The sequence below is a fragment of the Tenrec ecaudatus genome, chromosome 18, assembly GCF_050624435.1.
Source record: "Tenrec ecaudatus isolate mTenEca1 chromosome 18, mTenEca1.hap1, whole genome shotgun sequence".
Lineage (NCBI taxonomy): Eukaryota > Metazoa > Chordata > Mammalia > Afrosoricida > Tenrecidae > Tenrec > Tenrec ecaudatus.
The window spans coordinates 21031865-21054646 of record NC_134547.1 but is presented as its reverse complement, the minus strand read 5'-3'; the positions used below and the strand labels follow the sequence as shown (position 1 = coordinate 21054646).

Genomic DNA, 22782 nt, shown 5'->3' with positions numbered 1-22782 from the left:
GTAGGAACCGACTCCAGGGCAGTGGATTTTATGGATTTATTTCGTAAGTGAGAAAATCTAATTCCACAAAGTGCAGCCAATGTCCCCCTGTCCCGTGAGGGGTTCGGGCAGAAGCTGCCTCACTCACTCCCTCTCAGTCAGACACAGGCGTGGTTAATGATAAGCCCCGTGTTTATATAGCCTGGGGAGGAGGGGTGGCAGAGAGACCCAGCTCGCCAGCCAGCTAGCTCTCGTTAGTCTTCCGCTGCCTGCCCTCACAGAGGTGGCACTGGAGCCCTGACCACCAGAGCTGGAGTCCTAGCTCTGCCTATCTGTAGCTATGTGGTGTTGGGCCAGTGACTCGACCTCTCCTTTACACAGGGAGCCAGCATTCACCCCCGAGGACGGTCGGGATGGTTATCCAGGTAAATCGTGGAGAACAAAGCAGGACACACTGTGAGTGGCTAAAAGAAGACGAGGCGGCTAGCCTTCCTCCTCGCCACGGTTACTCTTCATCCTCAGCCCTGCTGAGAGTAAGCCTCTCCTTGGTGCTCCTGGCCCTGAGCCTCCTTCAAGGGTCCCATGCAGAAGTTTCTCCGCCCACTTTACCGACAAGCAGACCCAGCGCTGAAGGGCCTCTCTGGAATCACTGACCCCAAAGCTCCACCCCCAGCTGCGACTGATGCCAGGGAACCCACTCCGTCCAAACCGCACACAGGGCCTGTTGCTTCCACCGACTCATTGAGTCCTCGCCACACCCAGAAGGTGGTACCACAATGCTCCCATCTGACAGATGGAAAGACAGGGCACCAGGGAGGTTGAGCCACTTACCTAAGGCCACACAGAGAACCATGCCTGGGACCCACAGAAGTGTGAGCCCCTGACCTGATGCTGTCACGACCCCCAGCCCTCTGGCTACTCTTCTGGGCCTGTTTGCCAGCAGGGAGAGGGCTTGTGAGCGTCCCTGAGTGGCTAAGGTGGGTCCTGGGACCCCAGGCTATACGATGGTGCTGTCTTGTGGGCTGGGCGTAGATGGGACCGGCCTGGCAGCGTGGAATTCTCCTTGCTCTCCCTCATGCCTCTGTCTTCCCAATCATAAAGTGGGCATAGTGTATACGAACTACCTAGTGGTGGGCACCAATTGAGCAGATCTGCAGAGGTGTGGGCACAGAGCAAACATTCAATAAATAATACTGCTCCTACTTCCCGCGTCGTTGGGTCTTATTTAACGGACACAATCTATCCAACTCTCTAAGGACTTAGACCCAGTGAAAATCACCAGTACTGCACACGTACCCATGAATTCTGATCTCAGAGGCAAAATTGAAATGACAGGGAGACGCCTGGCCAGGCTTCAAATTCTGACTCTTCCCCCTAGTTGGGGAACCTTTTCCCCTACTGGCTTGACTTTACCAGCCTCCAGTCCCTCCACCTACAGAATGCTGAAGGCAACCATGTCAACCTTGGAGGCTGCCGGGAGAACAGGATGGGTGGATAAGTGGAGAGTTTTTAGGGTAGAGTCTGGTGGGGAGAAAACATGCAAGAAGGTCATGACATCATCATCACCATCATCACCATTGTCTTTACCACCATCACCTTAATCACAATCGCCACCATCATCGTTACCACCACCAGCAGCACTATTACCACCACCATCCTCACCATCACCTTCATCACCATCATCACCACCATCATCCTCACCATTGTCTTGACCACCATCACCTCAATCACAATCACCACCACCATCATCATCACAATCCTCACCACCATCACCATCCTCACCACCATCATCCTCACCATCATCATCCTCACCATCATCATCATCACCATTGTCTCGACCACCATCACCTTACTCACAATCACCACCATGATCATCATCACCACCACCACCAGCATTATTACCATCACCATCCTCACCATCACCTTCATCACCATCCTCACCATCACCTTCATCACCATCATCACCCTCATCACCACCACCATCCTCACCATCATCATCACCATCTTCACCATAGTTATCACCACCATCATCACCCTCATCCTCATCACCGTCATCATCACCACCCCCACCAGCAGTATCACCACTACCATCATCATCATCGTTGTCTTGGACTTATACTCTACCCCCAGTGGGTAGAATGAACTCCTGGTTGGTGGAGAGAGGCCCCGACTTGGGCAGGAAAGTTGTCCTGGCTAATGTAGCCACCAGAGGGAGCAGCCGGACCTGAGCCGGCCCCCTCCCTAGCCCTATGGAAGGACCGGCCCTCCACATCTTCCTAGAGCCAGGGCCATCTGCAAGGAGACTGGCTGGGAGTAGCCAAGGGGCAGTCCTAGTCCTCAGTGACTTCGCCTCCCTCCCACCCCCTCTCCTTCAGAGCCATCCGGTCCCCACCCTAACCACAAAACACACTTCATCACACTCCCCAGTGCAGTGGAGTAGGGGAATCTGGGCAGGGGGCTGGCTGGGAGTTGCCCGGAGGCAACCCCTGGCCTCAGTGGCCCCTCCCACGGGAAGGGGGGGAGGGAATCCAGTCCCTTCCCCAGGGAAGGCTCCTCTTCTGTCCTCTAACCTCCTCCTCCTTCCCGCCCTCCCCTGCCAGTTCTCAAGGGGCAAACCTTCCCAAACCTTCAGGGAGAGGGGACAAAGGGTGTGGGATCCTGCAGACAGGACAGGGACTGAGGGGGGAGGGGCGCAGGGGGAGATGAGCAATCGAGATATAAGACACAAGGGCACACACACAGAGGCCAAGGGAGGAGACCTAGAGGGGCAGAAAGACAGAAAGACGCAGACGAAACTAGAGAAAGACAGAGCGGGGGTGGGGGGTGCGGACAAACGAACTCAGAAAGACACAAATAGCAGGGAATAACCAGAGAATTAAACCTCCAGCCGCTGCAGGCAGATACTGAAAGAGCCAGAGAGAGAGGAGGACCAGCCAGCCGGGGCGTGGAGGGACGCCTGGCATAGGAGATGGAGTGTTGACATCTGGGCCGAGCTGGGTGGGCAGAGAGGAGCTGGAGCTTCAGAGGGGGAGGGGCAGGAGGGAGGGGAGCATGGGAGGGCTGGGCATCCTGCTTCTGCTGCTGGCCGGGGCGGGGGCAGGGGTGGGGGTGGCCTGGAGACCCCCAAAGGGGAAGTGCGCTCCACGCTGCTCCTGCTCCAGAGACAGCGCCCTGTGTGAGGGCTCCCCGGACCTGCCGGAGACCTTCTCCCGGACCCTGCTGTCACTGTAAGTGCCAGGCCCTCTGCGGGCCCATGGGTGGGGGCGAGGACCCTGGGGGGTGGGAGCAAGGTGTCTCCAAGAGAGCCTGTCAGAATCCTTAGGAGGTGTGAGTGAACAGGGGTGGGGTGGGGGGCAAAGGAAGATGAAGGGAGCAGAAGAGAACTTGGGAACTCCCCTGGGATCAGGGGCAGCAGGAGGGGTCCAGGGAGCAGAGATGGCCAATGTCTGCCTTTCCTGGGGTGTAGGGGAGAGGGGAGAGGGGAGTGCTGGTGTACTGGAGGGGTTGCTGGCCCGCCCACCTCTGCCCATGCCCCTCAGCTCTCTGGTCCGGACTGGCATCACTCAGCTGAAGGCTGGCAGCTTCCTGAGGATTCCATCCCTGCACCTGCTGTGAGTGAAGGGGGGAGGGACCTTGGGGAGCGACTGTGTCACAAAGTACCTGCGCCCACACGCATAGTCAATGCTGTAGGCACGTGTATGGGCACGTGTGTGCCCTACCTGTGTGAAGCCAGGGTGGAAACCCAAGCTTATGGTCAGGAAGGGCGGCAGCTCAGGACAGACCCCATTCTTGCCTCCTTTGCCAGGCTGTTCACGTCCAACACCTTCTCCGTGATTGAGGACGACGCGTTTGCAGGCCTGTCCCACCTGCAGTACCTGTGAGTGAGGCCACAGCATGGGGCAGGGCAAGCCCAGGAAGAGGGGAGGGTCCTACAGTCTCCCAGTAGGGAGAGAACCCCTCCTAGGGGGAAGAGGTGGGGTCAGGGCTACCAATTTTTGATATGAGCTCATCCTGCACCCCTCCCTCCCCTGCCTGTGCTTCAAGATTCCCAAAAGATTTAGATACCCAGAGGCCATTCCTGGCCCTGTCTGAGGGAGCTCTCTCTCACTGCCCTCCAGTCAATGTCAACTCATAGAGACCCTACAGGAGAGGGTAGAACTGCCCCTGTGGGATTCCAAGACTGCACTGCTTCACGAGTGTCGTCTTTCCCCTTGGAGTGGGCTGATGGTTTCGAACTGCTGACCTTTGTGGTTAGCAGCCCACTACGCCACTGGGGCTCCTCTGAGGGGACCCCAGGAACTTAGCAATAACTGCATGGTTGGATGGTGGTGGTGAGACAGTGTTGATGATGATAATGACAGTGGGGAGTGGTGGTATTGAGGGCAGCTAGGGGGCGTGGTGATGCCGACTTTGATGTTGGTGATGATGATGGTGGCAGTAGTAGCGGTCCTCAGAATGCTGCCACTGCCAGGAAAATGGCAGCGTGATTGATGATGGAGTGGGGATGGTGTTTGTGTTAGACCGGGCTGACTAGAGAAACAAATTCAGAGACTCTAAAATATGTATAAGAGGGAGTTCATTACATATCAAGAAAACATCCCAACCTAGTCCAACTCAAGTCATTAAGTCTGATGCTAGTCCATAAGTCTGTCTTCAGACTCCACAGTTACATGCAATGATGCACAGTGCAGGAAGATCACAGGCCGGTGGGTGCAAAGTCTTGTGGATCCAATGGCGGTGGAAGCATCACAGGGCTCTAGCAGGTCCCAGAGTGGCTCACCAGCAGGAAGGTGAAGGTGGGGAGAGTGAGGAGGTTCCCAGGGCCCTCCTTAAGGGAAGGCCACGCCCACAAGGAGGCACCATCAGCCTGTGACCTGATTGCGGACACTTTTATAGATCTTCAAGTTGTCATGAAGCTATGTGCTGATTAAAATGACCACTGGTTGGTACTGTGATATGGATCATCAAGACTATGGGGTGGAGACTATGGGGTGGTCAGAATTCTTAGTGTTGGAAGAGATGGGTAATTATGGGGTTGGTGTTGATGTTGGTAATGGTTGTGGGTAGAAGGTTGGTATCATTGGTACAGGTTTTGGTGATAACGGTGGAGGTGTTGGGATTGTGGCAATTAACATAATCTCCTGTCAGTTTGACCGAAGGGGTGGAGTCTAGCCTGTCAATCAGGGGGTGGAGTCTAGCCTGTCAATCAGGGCCTAGCCATTCATGCCTCTATGTTGGCATGACCTTCGCCTGAGGATTCTAGGAACTCCTGTCTTCCTCCCTGGAGGAGGACACACTCTCTCTGCTTTGCCTTCCTGTTGCCAAATCATATGGAACCAGGCTGATGGCAGCCAGAGCCCTGGAGATGCATCCACTGCCATTGGACCCACAGGCCTTTCCACCCACCAGCCTGAGATCTCCCTGCATCCGGCATCATTGCATGTGCTGCGTGAGTCTGAAGAGGAATTCATGGGCTACTATCAGACTTAGGTTCTAATATCAAACATATGGACTTGATCTGGACTGGGCTGCCATGTTTTATTGAGGCTCGATATAAAGCTCTCTCTTACACACGAGTGTCCCTGGGCTTGTTTCTGTCATCAGTCCAGCCGAACACAGTGATGGTGGATAAAGACATGAGCGTTGGGGATAATGGTGATGTTGTTGCTGTTGGCAAATGTAGGTGCTAGAGGTGGTGATTGTTACAATAGTGGCCATGTGGGTGGTGACGATGGTGGCAGTTCTGTTGACCTTGATCGTGAAGGTTGCCGTGTTGATCATGGCTATCGGTGTTGCTGGTGTGGAGTTTGGTGAGGATGCTGGTCGTGGGTGGTGCTGTTGGAGACCACCTTGACAGAGGTCATGGTGGTAGGGTATGGTGATAATGACAATTGTTGGTACTGGGGTTGCTAGGACAGCGATGGAGGCTTGAGTATTGGAAGAACCATGGCCGTGGCGGGATTCATTCATGGTGCCAATGCTGGTGTTGGTGCTTGTGTTTGTGATGGTGATAGCGACGGTCATGGTGAGGCTGGCAGTAACCATCAGGCAGAAGAACGAGTGTGAGGATGGCGCAGAGCGGTATCATTCCTGATGGCGCCTAACAATGACAATAGGTTCATGGTCGTGCAAGGTGTTGGGCTTGGAGATAATCCTGCACCTTCCAGTGGCCTGTGGCTTCTCTGCAGGGAGTTCCCCAAGCAATGCGAGGTGCTCACGGGGAAACAGGGGTCTCCACGTCACCGTGCCTTCCCTCCACAGCTTCATTGAGGACAATGAGATTGGCTCCGTCTCTAAGAACGCCCTCAGAGGACTTCGCTCGCTCACACACCTGTGCGTGTCCCAAAGGCCTCACCCTTCACCCCCCAGCTCTCCCTGACAGGCCGTCCTCCCCGTGGCTCAGAGCCATTAGATCTCCAGGCATTTGCTGAGCGTCTCCCCTCTCTCCCTCCGCCAGGAGCCTGGCTAATAACCATCTGGAGACCCTCCCCAGATTCCTGTTCCGAGGTCTGGAGACCCTGACTCATGTGTGAGGATCGATGGGACCAAGAGGGTGAGGGGAGGCTTGGCGGAGCTCAGCAGCGGGAGGGGGCACCCGTGTCACTTTGGGTCAGTCAGCAGGTATGGGGAGACTGGCCCTGGTTCTTACCCCTCCACCCCCGTGGAGCCCCACCGTGGAGCCTTACCTAGGGAGGGGGTGGGAGCATGACTTCCAGAAAGTGGAAACCCCGTTGCCTGGGTTGCAGCCCCCCTACCCCAGCCCCATCCCGGCCTCTTACCCCAGGGACCTGCGAGGGAACCCCTTCCAGTGTGACTGCCGTATCCTTTGGCTGCTGCAGTGGATACCCACGGTCAATGCCAGTGTGGGCACTGGGGCCTGCGCAGGCCCCGCCACCCTGTCCCACCTGCAGCTCCGCCACCTGGACCCCAAGACCTTCAAGTGCCGAGCAATAGGTGAGGGCTTGCCTGGCAGGGTTGGGGTGGGAGGGCTGGGGAGAGGGTTCAGAGAGATTGGCTTCTGTATCATGCCCTGCCCTGCCACTTCCTTGCTGTGGGACCTTGAGCCAGCACGATCGCCTCCCTGAGCCTCAGTTTCTTTATCTGGACAGTGGAGGGTGACAACCAGTGACACTAGGTGCTGAGTGGGCGCTGATGACGCACCCACATTTGGTGCCTGGTCTAGCTTGTGAGTCCCTCAGAGACAGGCTAATGTAAAATGGATCATCTTTAAAATAATTCCTATGCACCAACAAGAGGGGGACACTGTGGTCCCCCTGGGTCCTAGTCTCAGGGGCCTTACAGCCCTGAGGGTGAGGGGAGATAAGACACTCAATAGAACATTGCACAAATAAATAGAGAGGCCACCAGTTGTGAGAAATGTTGAACAGAAAGGAGATGAACAAAAGAGGGGAGACCCCTGACTTCTGTTGGGGAGTCTGAGAAGCTATTTCCAAGGTAACGACATTCGGGTTTGGTTTGCTGAGTGAAGAACAGAGCGAGTGGGCCTCTCGAGAGAGGACAGCACATGCAAAGGCCCTGAGGCAGAAAACGTGTTGAATAGGTACCTGTGAGTGTGCTTGAAGAAGGGAGGGATAGGCGGAGGATGGAGCCAGACAGGGACCTCACTGTGCAGGACCACAAAAGCCAAGGGGATTGTGGAAAGACAAGGAGGGCTTGGAGCGGCTTGGACATGACTTGCTGGGTTTTACAGGAGCCCCCTTTGGGGTGGGCATCCTTTGGATGGCTTGGTTCACAGCTGCACACCTAGCACAGGGCCCGATGTGCCAAATGAAGCACAGTGACGCCGAGTCCCGCCACGAGCATGCCGGCGCCTCAGTTCTCATGTCAGCTAAACTGCTGTAGCAAAACCCAGCTGTCCACCACTGAGTCCATGCCGACTCACTGCCCCTGTGGGTTTTGAGACTATAACTCTTTACAGGAGTAAAAAGTCCCATCTGTGGCTGGTGGTTTCGAACCGTTGACCTTGCAGTTAGCAACCTAACTCTACTACCTAACCACTACTAGCTGTTGTAACAAAAAGGCTCAAAATGCTCAAGAATGAAAGGAGACAGAGAGTCTGCAGGGAGCATTCCAGTGGGAGGGGCGGCCTTTTGGCCTTGCCTGGTTTTTGTGGTCGAAACTGGGTGTGGCCTGCCAATTCGCTGGACATAAGAGGCCAAGGTTGGAGCAAGGCTTTTGCTTCCAAGCCCGTCAGGGGAGCACTGAACCCATGGACCCCTGAACCTGCTCCACGGGGCGCCTGCTCTCAGCGGGATCCTGCCCAGCTCCCAACCAGTGGCTGGAATGACGTTGTCCCCTGGGCCAGCCGCACCCCAAGCCCAAACCCTATTTTTCCGGAGGATGGGGAGGAGGGGATTTTCCGGGCAACCGGCTGCCTCTGTCACTTCACCTTACCTGTGAGGACGACCTGCCAACAGAGAGCACCTCTTGGGACTTTAGTGCCCATCAAAATTATGTGAGTCGCTTAGAAAAATGAATCTACTAGTGCTGAATGTCCCCTGGAGGTGATGAACGCGTCGTGGCCCCTGTTATGCTCTGTGAGGAGGGCTTTGCCCCGCTCCCCGGGCCTGCCTGACTCTCGTCCGCACCCCCAGAGCTGTCCAAGTTCCAGACGATCGGCGAGTCTGCACTGGCTGCGGAAACCTTCTCCTACCACGGGGAACCCCATGTCGTCCTGGCGCAGCCCTTTGCAGGGCGCTGTCTGGTGCTCGCGTGGGACTACAGCCTACAGCGCTTCCAACCCAAGGAGGAGCTGTCTGGTGAGCCTCCCCTACCCTCGGTTCTCCACCCACCCAGACACCTGGCTCCCAGACCCAGGGCCTGCCCGGCCAGGCTGATCTGCTGGGCCATTCTGACCTGCCTTCCTGCCTCCCCTGCGCCCCCCAGCGTCCTCGGTGGTGTCCTGCAAGCCGCTGGTGCTGGGCTCCCGCCTCTTCGTGCTGGCTGCCCGCCTGTGGGGGGGCTCCCAGCTGTGGGCCCAGCCCAGCCCGGGCCTGCCGCTGGCCCTGACGCAGGCGCTGGCCCCGCGACAGCTGCTGCGACCCAATGACGCTGAGCTCCTGTGGCTGGACGGGCAGGCCTGCTTCGTGGTGGCCGACGCCTCCAAGGCGGGCAGCACCACGCTGCTGTGCCGGGAGGGTCCTGGCTTCTACCCGCGCCAGAGCCTGCACGCCTGGCACCGGGACACGGACGCCGAGGCCTTGGAGCTGGACGGCCGGCCCCACCTGCTGCTGGCCTCGGTCTCACAGAGACCCGTGCTCTTCCACTGGTCGGGCGGCCGCTTCCAGAGACGCACCGACATCCCGGAGGCCGAGGACGTCTACGCCACGCGTCACTTCCAGGCGGGCGGGGAGGTGTTCTTGTGCCTGACGCGCTACATCGGGGACTCCATGGTGAGGCCAGGGGGTGCACCAGGCGGGCGCTGGTCTTTCCCCCATGCTCCCTGCCATCGAGTTGATTCCGACTCACAGCGACCCCCTGGGGCGGAGTAGAGCTGCCCCGGTGGGTGGGCTTCTGAGGCTGTAGTGGGGGCAGGCTGCCTCAGCGGTCCTTGCAAGCAGTTGGTAGTTTTGAACTTCTGAGCCCTGGTGGCCTATAATGCTTCCACCTGCAGGGGTTCTTGGCCTTCCTAGTGCCACGGCCTTTCTTTCGTAGTTCCCCCAACCATAACACTATTTTTTGTTACTAATTCATAACTGTCATTTTGCCACAGTTATGAATCGGGTGACCCCTGTGAAAGGGTGGTGCAGGCCCCCCAAAGGGGTCACGACCCACAGGTTGAGAACCGCTGGCTTACAGGCTGGGCTGCTAACGGTAAGGTCAGCCGTTAGAAACCACCAATCACTCTGTGGGAGGAAATGTGAGGCTTTCTACTCTGAGTTAGTCTCAGAAACCTGCAGGGGCAGCTCTACCCCGCCCTGTTCAGTCGCCCACCATGAGTCGGAAACGACCCATTGGCAGTGAGTTCTTGTTTAGTTCTGACCCTGGGGTTAGCAGCCCAATGGATCACCTCCTATCCCACTGGTTTCTGTAAAGGCTCCCAGGCTGACCTTTGAACTCTGATCCCACCAACGCTACCTCCTAGACGATGACCCCTTCACAGCTCACCCTAAACCTTTCCACGCCCCTCAACACTTGCACTGCCCTCAAGATTCTGATTTACCCCTCAAATGCTGACTGTCACCCTCTAGGACTTCACACTGCACTGTAGCCCCCACCCCACCCCGAGACCCTAAGCCCCCAGGCCTGAGGCTGCTCCAGCCCCTCCTTGCCCCAGTGCTCCCCTGGCTGATGGTATCTTCCTGCACATCCGGGACCTGGCGGGTCTGGAGGACGATGGGCTGACCCTGGTGTCCCCAGGGCCATGGTGGGGAGGGGACAGAGGGCAGGGCCAGAGCTAGGAGCCGGGAAACCAGGTGTGTTAACTGGGGCTGGGTCAGAAGGTACCTGCAGTATATGAGTCGGACTTTCCAGAGATTGTGGGGAAATTCCATTCACTCTCCATCCCATTTTCCCCAGACTTTATGAAACCCCTCCTTGCATCACTTCTGGGGGTAAAACTGACAGGCTTTGCTGGCTAGGAGGGCTGAGGGGTCACTAAGGGTCAGGGGGAACTCCAAGATTCCACGTCTAAGTAGCTTATTTCTGCAGAAAGTTGCTAAGCTTTGGGGCCACACAAACCCTCAGGTTGTTTTAAGTCTCCCGGTGCGGTGCATGGAGGGTGCCGAGCAGCCTGACCTTCCGGATAACCTCGTCCCTGACTAGCAACTGCCCCGCAGGTCATGCGCTGGGATGGGTCCATGTTCCGCCTGCTGCAGCAGCTGCCCTCCCGCGGGGCCCACGTCTTCCAGCCGCTGTCCATAGCCAGGGACCAGCTGGCCATCCTGGGCAGCGACTTCGCCTTCAGCCACGTCTTCCTCCTGGAGCCGGACAAGAAGCTTCTGGAGCCACTGCAGGAGCTGGGGCCCCCAGCCTTGGTGGCCCCTCGAGCCTTTGCCCACGTCAAAGTGGCTGGCAAACACTTCCTCTTTGCCGCCTGTTTCAAGGGCCCTACGCAGATCTACCAGGTTCATGAGTTAGACCTCAGCGCTTAATACCAAACGGGGCCCTAGCTGGGGACATGCGGTGGGGTGGGGCAGGGGGTGCCCTGGCGCTCCCGGCACCCCTCTACTGGCTTCCTGGCCCAACTTGGGGTGGCGATTGGTCCTGTGAGATGCCGACCACAAACCAACATCACCAGCGTCAAGGTCAAGCTGTGGTCCACGCCTTGGAGAAGCTGGGCGCACTCCAGGAAGGGGCAGGTCAGCTGCTGCAAAGCGCCCCCCACCCCCCGTTCCGTCTGTGCTGGGGTCAGCTGCCCCCACCAAAGACGATTCAGGGGCTCAAGCTGGGACGCTGGACGAAATGGAAGATCAAAGTCAGAATGGAGGGGGTGTGCCAAGCTTCGCGAGGTCTAGAGGTTCCTCCGACCCGCCTCCATCAACTCCTAAAAAGAACCGCCCCTTTCCCTCAATCTGGCCAATCGCTTTTAGCGCCCTTGCCCATGACGTCAGCAGTTGCTCGGTAGTTTTCCCGGCCCGCCCTGTTAAGGGCCTTTGCTGCTTGTGCGCGCGCGCGCGCGCGCGCGCGCCTGCGGTCCTTCCCGCTTTTGCGCCAGCGGAAAGTGGGGCCGCAGGAGGTGTTGCGGAGTCAGGGTTACCTTCCCAACGGGGAGACAGGGACAAGAACAGTATGTGCTCAATAAACACAGCATGCAACCGTCTCGCCTGTGACGGTGGAATCACTCGGAGCGGGTGTCTTACAGTAGCGGGTGGGGGTCCTGGAAGGTGGGGACGAGCCCACAGTGGCACCCCACAGTGGTCATTCGTGGTGAGCTGTCACGGGGTCTCTAATGGGGTATGGGGACACCACAGAAGGTTGAAAGGATTGAGTGATTCTACAGAGTAGAGTTCTACTGCCCAGCGGGTTTGCAAGGCTGTACATCTATCTGTAGGGAAGCTAACCGCCACACCTTTCCTCCGCGGAGAGGCTGATAAATGGGATCGCCCCTCTCTTAAGTGCCACCAAGGCTCGTGGTATGAGGGATAAACCCAAACCAAACTCCCTGCCAGTGAGGCCGTTCTGATCATAGCGACCCTGTAGGACAGGGGACGACTGCCCCCTGGGGTCTCCCAGACAGTAAGTCTTTACAAGAGCAGGCAGCCTTGTTTTCTGTGGAGCAGCTGGTGGGTTTGAACCGCTGCTGGTGTGCCTTGTACAAGAGATGACAGGGCCTTCATTATTTGGAAACAGGTAATGGGTGGTAGGTAGGTAGGTCCCTTTGAGGGGCAGGAGTCATAGTAGGAGATAATTTGGGGTATGTTGAAGGGTTCTAGGAATGTTATGGGTGCCCCTTGGGGGCATTTTGGATGTCTTCTTGGGTGTTAGAGGAGCCCTGGGGGGCGTAGTAGGGTAAATGTTGGGGTGATAACCCAGTAGCCAACAGCAGCCAGTCTGCCGGAGAAAGACCAGGCTTTCTCCTCCTGTAAAGAGTTTTGGTCTGGAGCAGCCCCACCCTGTCCTAGAGGGTCCGGATGAGTCAGCATGGACGGCAGTGAGTGAGTGGGGGGTGGTAGGGGTCTCAAGGGAGCCAGAGGCTCCTTTGAGGCTCTTATACTTTGAGGCCATTCCATGTTGTTTGCGGTCAGGTGGGAGTGATTTGAAGGCCTCCCAGGGACATTTGGATATTTGGAGAGGTGTCCTATAAGAAGTAGAGCCTGGGGGAGGCAGGGAACAGGGCGGGGGGCAGTGAGTGGGCAGGAGGATGTAGCGTTCTTCCGATTACCATCAAAGCTTTCTGGGTGTTGGCATCTTGGCAGGGTGATCCTACAGTCTAGCTTTTCAGGGGTGGTGGTCGCCCAGGGCAACGTCCCAAAATTCCATCTGGTGACACCCTTCTCAAATCAACGGAACCGTCCTTGTGAGCGCGGTGCTGGACCAGGCCTGCTTCGTTCTGTTGTGCAGGGCGCCCCGGAGTCAGGACCGTCTCCAGAGTACTCATCCACAAGAACCGATTCCGCGCTAACTCACAGGCGATGCGACTTGAAACACTTTAATTGCGTATAGGATTCCCACGAGCACAGAGGCACAGGGCAGCCCCTGTGCCCCGCACCGGGCCACAAGGGAACAGGCCTTCAGTTGGGTTGATCCCGATAAAGAGGCTCAGGGGGTGGCTTCCACTGCAACCCTCAGTGTCTGCCCCACTTCCCCCAGGTCCCCAACTCCCTGCCCAGCACACACTGACGGGCTCTCAAAGCGGTTTGAAGAGGAGGCATGATCGATCGTCTCAGATTAAAATGAATAACGAAATTCCCCTGCAGGGAAGGGGATGAGGCCCTGGCAGGACTGCCCGAGGAGAAGAGGGACAGCCCCATGTCCAGTCAGCCAGGGGAGTGTGGAGAGCCAGGGCCTGAGGAGGAGGCAGGCTTCTGGGCACACTTGCTCTCCCCACTGCTCTGGGCTGTTCGGTCCTCAGCAGTGGTGGGCAGATCCTGGGAAAGATACTAGCATCAGCCTGGGGGTGGGGTGGGGACGAAGGCATTTTTCTTTCCCTCTGGGGCATACACCTGCGTGCTCCCGCCATTTCCTGCCGCTCCGCCCTCCTCTGGCCCCTTCTTACCTGGGGCGATGAGAGGTGGGACTTCCCCAGAACGGTGGCTAGGGAAACGAAAACAGTGAAGTCTCTAGTGAAGTCTCTACCCACCCCAGTGTGCCCGTGCCCTCTGGGCTGGAGGAGCCCCAGCTTGCCCGGACATGCCCACCCACCCCAGCCCCTGGCTATTGGTCCCCATTGAGTTTAATCCCAGGGGATAAGGTTCAGGATTTAAACCCATCTGGAGATGATTAAGTTTAACCATGAATCAGAAAGTTGGCAAGGCTTCGTGGCAAGAAGTCCCCAAGGCAGGGCTAGAGGCCTCGTCTTTTTCTGCAAGAGACGCCTCTTTCAGCCCGAGATGGTGGGCACCTGTCCAGCCAGAGGTGGACATCTGGGAAGCCATTTTACCTGTGCTTCTTGCCAAACTTGCATTTGCATTTGCCACCTGGAGGGGAGAGGAGAGTGATCAGCAGAAGGGGATGCTCCCCAGGGCCTCCCCCCTGCTCTCGCCCTCTGGGGGGCCTGCACTCACTCAGGAGGATGATGATTCCCATGGCGCACAGAACGGCGGCACAGATGAGCCCGCCGACCCGGAGGCTGTGCCAGTCTGCGAGGGAATCGGAAAGGAGAAACTGGAATGCCAGCGTGTGCCCCCCCCACCACCACGTGTGCCCCGTCCACTTGACAAATAGCGAGCTCTAGGGGAGGGTGCCCGGAGACCCCAAGCAGGCAAAGTTCCCTGCCAAGATCTGCTACTCACTCCCTGGTTTACCCAGAAGCAGTGCTTGAAGAAGAGAACCAGGTTGGGGTGAGAGGTTAGAAGGTCCTTTAGAAAGGAGGGGAGAAGGCCTCTCCAAGGAGACCACATCGGAGAAGAGACCGGCAGGAGATGAGGGAGGGGGCCTGTCAGAAGGCACAGCGAGGTAAAGGTCTGGAGGCTGGGAGTATGTCTGCCTTGTCTGAGGACTGCAGGGAGGAGGCCCGCCCTGTGTGAGGCTGATTCTGGCAGAGGCAAGGGCAGGGATGGGGGGTGGGGAGGTGGGGAGGGGAGAACATGGAGGCTGTGTGCAGATTTGGATCAGAGAGGCCGGCAGCCCCAGGACATCTGCTCAAGTCAGGCCTTCTCCAGGCAGTGGACTGAGCTGCAAACCTATGCCAGCTACTTGTGGTAAGCTGCCCTCACTTCCTGTGTGCTGGAGTGGAACCCTCCGATTCAGTGTTACCATCTCGTGGGCCTTCGAGCCGGTGTCCAGTGTCCCAATCCAAGGCCCTTCCTGTTTTCACTCTTTCCGTTCCTGTCAGCCCGTCTCGTTCGCTCTGGGGTGGGGACCTTGGCGCGAGACAGTGTGGGGGTGAGGTGGGCAGGGGAGACACAAGCACTCACCATAGTAGAAAGGGCTGTCTTTATCTGAAAAGAGAGGGGTGAGCAGTGAGATCCAGAACTCCAGCTGAAGGTGGGGGGGGGGGCTGGAGAAGGGGTGGGGGTGGGGGGACGCAGTGGAGTGCAGCCTGACTCACCTTCTGGGTTGATGGCATCCAGGGCGGACAGGCCTGGGGAGGAAACACAGACAAGTGGGGGAGATGGGGGTGGTAGCTTCAGCCATCCCGTAGGACTTAGGGCCTCGACCTTTTCGGGACAGGTCCCCCACCTCCCGTAGGTGCAGGGACCCAGCCACGGACACTGCACATTGCACCTTGAAGAGGTAGCACACATCTGTGCAAGCTCTTGGCCGCCCACCAGTCAAGGCGGCATTTTCCCACCTGCAACATGCTCTCAGCTGGGCGACTGGTGGTCACTGTCGGGCCCCATCTGTGCAGACACCCTGGACCCAATGCAAGACCTCCCACGGAAACAGAGGGATTTTTCTTGCCAAATCAACAACTGGTCTCCATCTTGCGATGCTATTTCCCAAAAGCCAGTCATTCCCATAGTTCAATCACTTTCGAAACCCACGGCTGCTGGGTCGGCCCTGGCCCATAACAACCCTGTAGAGCAGAGCAGAACTGTCCCATAGGGTCTCCAGGGGCTGTACATCTGTACAGACACAGCCTCTACTTTCTACCGGGGAGTGGCTGGGGGATTTGAATGGCCGCCCTTGCAGTGAGCAGCCCAATGCTTAACCCGTTGCAACAACAGGACCGCTTCATAAATGTAAATGCCCTTAATAAAAGATATCTTTATAGGCAGTTATTCGAGATGCAGCTTTAAATCACTTCCCTCAGTCTGACTGGTGTTGCAGTTACTGAAAGCAAAACACTGAAACTAAATTCACTGCCAGCAAGTCAGTTCTGACTCAGTGTCCCTACAGAAGGGGTAGAACTGCCCCTGTGGGCTTCAAACTGCCGGCCTTGTACTTAGCAGCCCAATGCATAACCACTACACCACCAAGCTTCTGATTGAAGCAAAGAACTAGAATTAAATTCAGGGCCCACATTAAATCCGAGCCCAAGTTCTGTTCTTTCTCTGCTAAGGGAAGATGAATCAATGCTCGCTGTGTTTAACCAAACACACAGTGCTTGCTCTGAGCCAGGTGCTGCTCAGGGAGTCTCAAACATGAACTTGTTTCAGCTGCACAATGACTCAGGGAATTGGCGGGACCCTCGGGCACATAACTCATTGCTGAGTCACAGCGACCCTGTAAAAACAGGGGAGCGAACTCTCCCTGTGGGTCTCAGGGGCCCTAAGTCTGTAAGTCAAGAGCAGGCAGTAAGTCAAGAGCAGGCGGCCCTGTCTGTAAGTCAAGAGCAGGAGGCCCTGTCTGTAAGTCAAGAGCAGGCAGCCTTGTCTGTAAGTCAAGAGCAGGCAGCCTTGTCTATAAGTCAAAAGCAGGCAGTAAGTCAAGAGCAGGCGGCCCTGTCTTTCTCCCTTGGCGTCGATTTGAGATGAACTTGTTTGTCACTAAAAGAGACTTTTCCGCATTTTCATACTTTTATTATTAGCATCCTTCTGCGTACAGATGGAGACATTTAGGCAGTGAGTGGCTTGTCCAAGGGCCTGCCCAACTCCTAGGCTTGCTGCTACCTCTCAAAATGAAGTCGCCCCTGCCCTTGACTTGATCCCCTATAAGGCCAGGTGGCATGGGACTGTGAGGTTTCTGAGGCTGTCGATCTTTATAAGAGCAGCCAGCCTCCGCTCTCCCTTGGAGTGGCTGGTGGGTTTGAACTGCCGACCTTGAGGTTAGCAGCCTGGCACTTAACCCACTGTGCCACTAGGCAGAGCCTCCTCCTCCTGGATGCCCTCAGAAGGTTTACACCAGAGGGAGATGTGAGAGCCACTGCTGCGAGCGGGCTTGTTGCCTGTGTCCCCTGCAGTATGACCAAGCCAAAAAAAAAAAAAATCCAAACTCACTGCCATCGAGTCAATTCGGACTCAGAGTGACCCTACAGGGAAGGGTCTGCCCCTGTCAGTTTCCAGAACTTTAACTGTTGATGGGAGTAAAAAGCTCCATGACCTCCTTCGGAGCTGCTGATAGTTTTGAACTGCCAAGCTTAAGGCTCACAGCCCCTCGTAAGCACTATGAGACACTGTCCTGATGTTCATTGGGCTGATGGCAGGTGCGAGGCAGAGGGCGGGGGGAGGGTGGGGGTGGGTGGAGGGGAAGTACCACCCAGAGATGCATTGGAGGGTCTCAGGAGAACCGGTCATTCCAGGGGTGGGCACTTACCTGCCAGAAGGATGAGGAAGCCCAGGACCATCTCCTGCATGTCGGCACACTGGGCTAGGGGTCTGAGGAAGAGGGTCCAGCTTCAGCAGGGCTGCCACGGTGCCCTGGGCCTCTGTTTCCACACCCCCACCAACTCCCACTTCCTCCCTGGAGCATTCACAGCTGCCAGCGAACCTAGCTGGGCCCAGTGATAAGGAGCTGAAATGTGGGGGCTGGGTGAGACTTAGACCAGCCGGGGGACCTGCAATAAGAACTCACAGGACACAGACTTTGGGCTCTCCCTCTCCGTGAATCTTCCAGGCCTACCATCACCCCAGTATTCAGATGGAACACTAGGCCATAAGAGGTCAAAGCCACTGCCCAGGCTCACCCAGCTAGGAAGCCAGATGGAAACCCTTCAGGATTCACAATAGCTGTTTCTAAGCCCGGGCTGCCAGGGCCTGGGGCGGGTGGGGGAGGTGTCAGGAGCCAGGTGGCGGGAAGCCCAGGTTCCTAGGAGTGTCTCCCACAGACAGCTCGGAGCCTGCCCGGCCCTGCCCGGCCTCTGCAGCCTGCTGGCTAGGCCTGGCCTGGGCACCTCCAGCTGCTCCGGGGCAGGAGCAAGGGAGAGGGAAGCGGAGGACGGGAGGGACAGAGAGGGGAGGCCCATGGACCCACTCTAGCCCCATCTTCTGCCCCTGCTCCTGTTCCTACCACTGGCCCTCCTCAGATCTTGTCCAGGTCCCAGTGAGGCCCAAATGCTAGCCACGCCCCAGCCTGAACCCTTAACCCCTGCTTCATCACCCCAGCCACAACACAGCCCCTGTCTCCCTCCACCCACCCCAGGCTCTGTCCAGGCTCCTCTTCTGCCCTAGCCTTGCCCCCTGCCTCTCCTGCAGCCCACTCTGCCCTCGCCTAGCTCCCCCAGGTAGCAAGCATCCTCCTCTGTGCGCAGATGGGCCTTCCTGCTCTCCGCAGGCCACATGCCCTCGACCTTGTTCTACCACAGGGCCCCAGTCAGGAGTCCGCAGGCTGCTGTGTGGCTCTGGCCCCCTGCCCAGCTGCTATGAAGGTATGAGTCCTGGCAGCAGTAGCTAACCCTCCAGCTCGCCCGTGTGCTGGGCACCCACTGCTGAGGCTCCACTTATTCTGCCCACCCCCCACCCCCAGCCCTCAAAGGCAAAACTCAAGCACAGAGCAAGTCTGGGGCTAGGATGGAAATCCAGCTAGGTTTGGGGGTCCAACCGATGGACCATCCTGGCAGTGAATCTCCCTAGCTCTTCCAGAACTTCCGTGAGTCTCAGAACCGGGGGTCCTCAAACTTTTCAAACAGGGGGCCAGTTCACTGTTGCTCAGACCCATTGGAGGGCTGGACTATAGTTTTTTAAAAGAAACTATGAACAAATTCCTGTGCACACTGCACATATCTTATTTTGAAGTAAAAAAAAAAAACAAAACGGAGCAAAAACACCCGGTGGGCCGGATAAATGTCCTCGGCGGGCCGCATGTGGCCCGCGGGCCATAGTTTGAGGACGCCTGCTCAGAACCCTCTGCTCTCTAGCCAAAGCACCTAACTCCGTTCTTCTAGGAGGGAACCCCCACGATCAGTCAAACACCCTTCATTTTATCAATGGTGAGAGGGTCTGTGGGGTGCACCCCCATCTCCTTTCCTCTGTATCCCCGATATCACTCCCACTCAGAGTCTGTGTCCTGCATGGGCCCAGTCTCCTCCGTCTCCCAGTGGCCAGCCCAGGTCCCGGAATCCATCCCAGAATCTGTGCCGTGCCGTTCCTCGTGTAGGCTGCCCAGACCGTTCTGGTTTGAGCATCCATGTCATGCAGGCCAAGGGCCTGCGGCTTGGTGGACCGTTCTCAAGGTGTTGGGGACCGCAGTGGGGGAAGGGGGCTGCGAGTCCTAGGTGGGAGAAGGTTGCGGCACCGGGCTGCAGCAGCCCCACCTGTTACAATACTGGCCCCACGGGGCCACCGTACCTCCGGGACCATCCCAGCACTTGTTTTCTGAGGATTTCCCTTCTAGGCCCCGGACACTTGTCAGAGGACAAGGATGCCAACACGGTCATGGTCCCATGTCGCTGTCCCGCCTGTCTTCCTGGAGCCCGGGACTTCAGGGTGACGCTGTGACCTCTGACCCCCGGTGACTACTGAGACTCAGTTGGTCAGCCTCTTTCCACGAATGTTTCCAGTCACCCTCCACCTGTGGGCCCTCCGCCACCCCCAATTCCCAGGACAACACCTGTCGGGTGCCTGATGGAGGGGGTCGGCCGCACCCAAGTCTCTGTACAACCACTCCCAGTCCAGCTCCCATGGGGCTTGACAGACCCTGGGAGCTGAGGGTCAGGCACCTGCCCACACCTTCCCACTCAGAGGCCCCTGGGCCACTCCGGGACTGGCCGCCGTTGGTGGGTCGCTTCGAGAGCAGGATAGCCTGTGGCTGAATGCCCGTTCCCTGTCCACACAACTTTGTTCCTTCCGGGGTTCCACCACGGGCTGGGGACTGTGTCTGCCAACACTGCCGCTCTGTCCTCCATCCAGCGGCCACCACCCCCTCTACTCCCTCACAACCCTGGCCAGGCCTTCAGGGGACACAGAAAGGCCACCCCACCTCCACCCCGCCCCCAAAATCTCCCAACAAGCTCTGTGTTCTCCTCTCTCCAGGCAGCCACCGCTCCCTTCTTCTGGAGACCCTCCCAGGACTCATGTGTTTGCAAAGTACCTAGACCTCCCAGGCCCACCCAGGTGCTCCCACCCAACTAGAGACCCTTGGTCCACGCAGACACGGTGTCTTCAGATTCTCCCCAGTCCCACTGTGGGTCCCACCCTCACCCCAGTACCCAGGCTGGCGGGTGGTGGAGGGACAGGTTGATGTGTGGCTGGTCGGTGGGGGCGGGGGGCTCCAGCCTCTCACCTGTGCGGTGGGCTCGGCAGGCTGGCTTGGAGGCTCTGGAGGAAGCTGGGGCTGCTAACCCGTGGCCCTGCCTTTATCCGCAGGGCCACGCCCTGAGCAAACCTGGGCAGGTAGAGAACAAGTCAGACTCCCTAAGGCTCCTGGGCACCCCCACCCCATTCCTGCTCTTAAAGACACAGCACCACTGCCTCCCAGGCTGGGAGCAGCTTCAAGCTGTTTCCCCCTAAGACCACCGCAGGGTGGGCAGTTGAGAGGACTGGGTTGGATTCGGCCCCTTTCATTAGAAGGGGGCTTTCCCTAGTGTTCTGGGTCCAGAAAGGAGTTTGCAGTGGGAAGGTTCTGGAGCCTCTAACAGGAGAGTTGTTACAGGACAGGAGCAGTGGGGAAGGCGAGCTGGTGTGTGTGTGTGTGTGTGTGTGTGTGTGTGTGTGTGTGTGACAGGGGTCTAAAATCCCCTCCAGGCCACATTTAGCAATGACACATTCTGAGGACCTGCAGAACACGGCAATATGACCCAGGATGGGAACAGGCCGAGGGGGGGGCCTGCCAGCGCTAACTCATTGAAACGCACGGCCGGAGAGCCAATGCCCACTCAGCGCGAGCCTGTAGGACAGAGTGGAACTGCCCCGTGGGTCTCTGAGGTTGTAGCTCTGTACAGGTGTAGACAGCCTCATCTTCCTCCAGCAGAGCGGCCGGTGGGCTCCAACTGCTGACCTTGCCGTTAGTAGGCCAGTTCCACCAAGAGGGGAGCTTGTGGGACCTCTGGCTGAGCCATAACCCCCACCAGCCTTGGGGAATCTGGAACCAGCCCAGAATTTCCCAGTGACTCAGAGAACACACAGCAGCAGGATGTTTGGGTCCCTGGAGTGAACAGTGGAATGGGGGACTGCCTCCCACTCTAGAGAAGGTCTCTACACTTCTTAAGACTTCCGCCTCCTCCTCTCCTCCCGCCCCCACGCCCCGTGGCATTCCTTCCGTTTGGGGTCTTTGCTGGCCCCCACGTGGGCCCCCCCTTGGGGTACCCCTTCCCCCCAATTCCGCCTTTGTAGACAGAGGGACTTTTGTCTGGGGGCTGGACAGAGAACAAGGGGCCTTTGAGTGGCTGGCGGAGGATTGGGGTCATGAGGAGGGGCAGGGCCAGGAAAGGGGTGGCTCTGAGCCGGCCACCAGTTGGACTCCAGGCGACCCCCCAGCCCCCAGTGCCATTGTGAGGGTGGGGAGGAGGGCCACGAGAGCTAGGCTCGGGGATAAGGGGGGCGGGGGTGAGCCAGAACATGTGGTACAAGACAGGGATAGGGGTTCCCTGAATACAGACTCCTAGGGGTCTGGTCTGCTCAGCCGGGGAGACAAGACTCCCCCACTTTTCAGCAGGGATGAGCAAGGTGCTCTCTGAATGTAAGGCCCTCCGTGATTCTACCCCAGGTCCTGGGTCAGAACAAGGTATTCCCCAAGCCCTAAGGAAGAGGGGCCCATCCCTCTGGGGAGTGGAGGGGATTCTCAAGATGGGGTACAGTTCAAGGGGTAGGGCTCAGGGGCCATAGAAACAGAATTAAACTGGGGAGGAGATTAGGTCCAATTAAAGGGCGCTTTATAACAGCTGTTTCCCAGACACTTCAAGATCACAATGACCTTCCCAGGACCCCTGTGGTGGTCTTTGGGAGTGGAGTGGAGCCTCCCTCTGCTGGAGTGTTCGGGAACTTCAGGAGTCAAAAGGACCGGTCTGCAAACTAGGAGGCAGGAATTGTGGGTGAGCTAAGGCATGGGGGTGGGGTGGGATAGCAAGAGCACGCCTCATCTAACTTTATGGAGAATGGGAATGCACCTCAGCCCCAAAGAGCGTGTGACCTCCATGCTCTAACCTTATAACCAGTTCTGGCACCGGCCACCCTCCCCACGGTGCCCCACTTCTCTGCTGAGTCTGATCATGCATGACTGAGGCCCCACAGAACTCTAAGGCCATATTCTGTTAGGTGGTGTTTTAGGGAAGGAACCTGGGATCCGGATGAACGTAGAGGTGCCTGGAACAGGCTCAATCGGAAGACCCCCCACAAGATGAAGAGTCCCCCCTCCCTTCTTTAGTACAGGACAGCTGTTTCTTTCCACCATTCACAGTCCCTTGGGACAGGCCACCTCTCAGCCTGTGTCCTGTTCAGGTATGTATTACAACTCTTCTAACTCGACTGAGAAGGGTCCTGAGGCAGCTGCTCCACCAGCAAGCCTTCTGCCTGAAGGCACTTAGCTCTCTTCCTCAGAGCATCCAAGACCCCCTGTAGCTGCCTCCTTCTGTGGGCCAAGAAGCCCAGCAGGCCGTCTAATGGACCGTCTTCTGGTCCTGCTGCTGCCCCTCCAGTGTTAGACCTCTCCATGTCGTGGGTCTACGAGGTTCTTAGCACAGGGACTCCAGGTCCAAAAGACACCCTGCATGCCAGGCTCTTTCTGATGCCCTCAGGTCCCTTCTCAACCTCTGTGGGATGGCTGCTTATATAGGCAAGTGGATTTTCTTGGCCAGATTGTATGCACCCTATTTGCATAATAGCTGACCAATCCTCTCAATGGATCAAACTGGCCAATCCCCTCACA

General features: G+C 57.5%; 2 protein-coding genes across 5 annotated transcripts; one reads left to right on the top strand and one right to left on the bottom strand.

Annotated features, from left to right (window-relative positions):
• Nucleotides 1-3030: 3030 nt before the first annotated feature.
• Nucleotides 3031-11742, top strand: LGI4 (leucine rich repeat LGI family member 4). The gene is made up of 9 exons (XM_075536536.1): nt 3031-3206; nt 3519-3590; nt 3785-3856; nt 6241-6312; nt 6437-6508; nt 6764-6933; nt 8595-8759; nt 8887-9392; nt 10779-11742. Exons 1-9 carry the CDS (start codon nt 3031-3033, stop codon nt 11091-11093), a joined length of 1620 nt encoding a protein of 539 aa, XP_075392651.1. The 3' UTR covers nt 11094-11742.
• A 1332-nt stretch (nt 11743-13074) lies between these two features.
• On the bottom strand, nt 13075-18037 carry FXYD3 (FXYD domain containing ion transport regulator 3). 4 transcript variants are annotated; one of them, XM_075536516.1, is made up of 8 exons: nt 17992-18037; nt 17299-17360; nt 15152-15184; nt 15018-15041; nt 14166-14240; nt 14042-14078; nt 13658-13695; nt 13075-13529 (listed from the first exon to the last, which is right to left on the bottom strand). In XM_075536516.1, exons 2-8 carry the CDS (start codon nt 17336-17338, stop codon nt 13510-13512), a joined length of 267 nt encoding a protein of 88 aa, XP_075392631.1. In that variant the 5' UTR covers nt 17339-17360; nt 17992-18037; the 3' UTR covers nt 13075-13509. The 4 variants fall into 4 exon arrangements, with proteins under 4 accessions (XP_075392631.1, XP_075392630.1, XP_075392632.1 ...); XM_075536515.1 differs by having other exon boundaries at nt 17956-18004; XM_075536517.1 differs by lacking the exon at nt 17992-18037 and adding an exon at nt 17669-17816.
• Nucleotides 18038-22782: the final 4745 nt, after the last annotated feature.

Excerpts from the sequence above, each read along its gene's own strand:
- LGI4 (XM_075536536.1), top strand. The coding sequence starts at position 3,031 with ATGGGAGGGCTGGGCATCCTGCTTCTGCTGCTGGCCGGGGCGGGGGCA. Across the intron at positions 3,207-3,518 it reads TCCCGGACCCTGCTGTCACT|CTCTCTGGTCCGGACTGGCA; the intron begins GTAAGTGCCAGG and ends CATGCCCCTCAG. Across the intron at positions 3,591-3,784 it reads ATTCCATCCCTGCACCTGCT|GCTGTTCACGTCCAACACCT; the intron begins GTGAGTGAAGGG and ends CTCCTTTGCCAG.
- FXYD3 (XM_075536515.1), bottom strand. Across the intron at positions 14,241-15,017 it reads AGACAGCCCTTTCTACTATG|ACTGGCACAGCCTCCGGGTC; the intron begins GTGAGTGCTTGT and ends ATTCCCTCGCAG. Across the intron at positions 14,079-14,165 it reads GGGAATCATCATCCTCCTGA|GTGGCAAATGCAAATGCAAG; the intron begins GTGAGTGCAGGC and ends TCTCCCCTCCAG.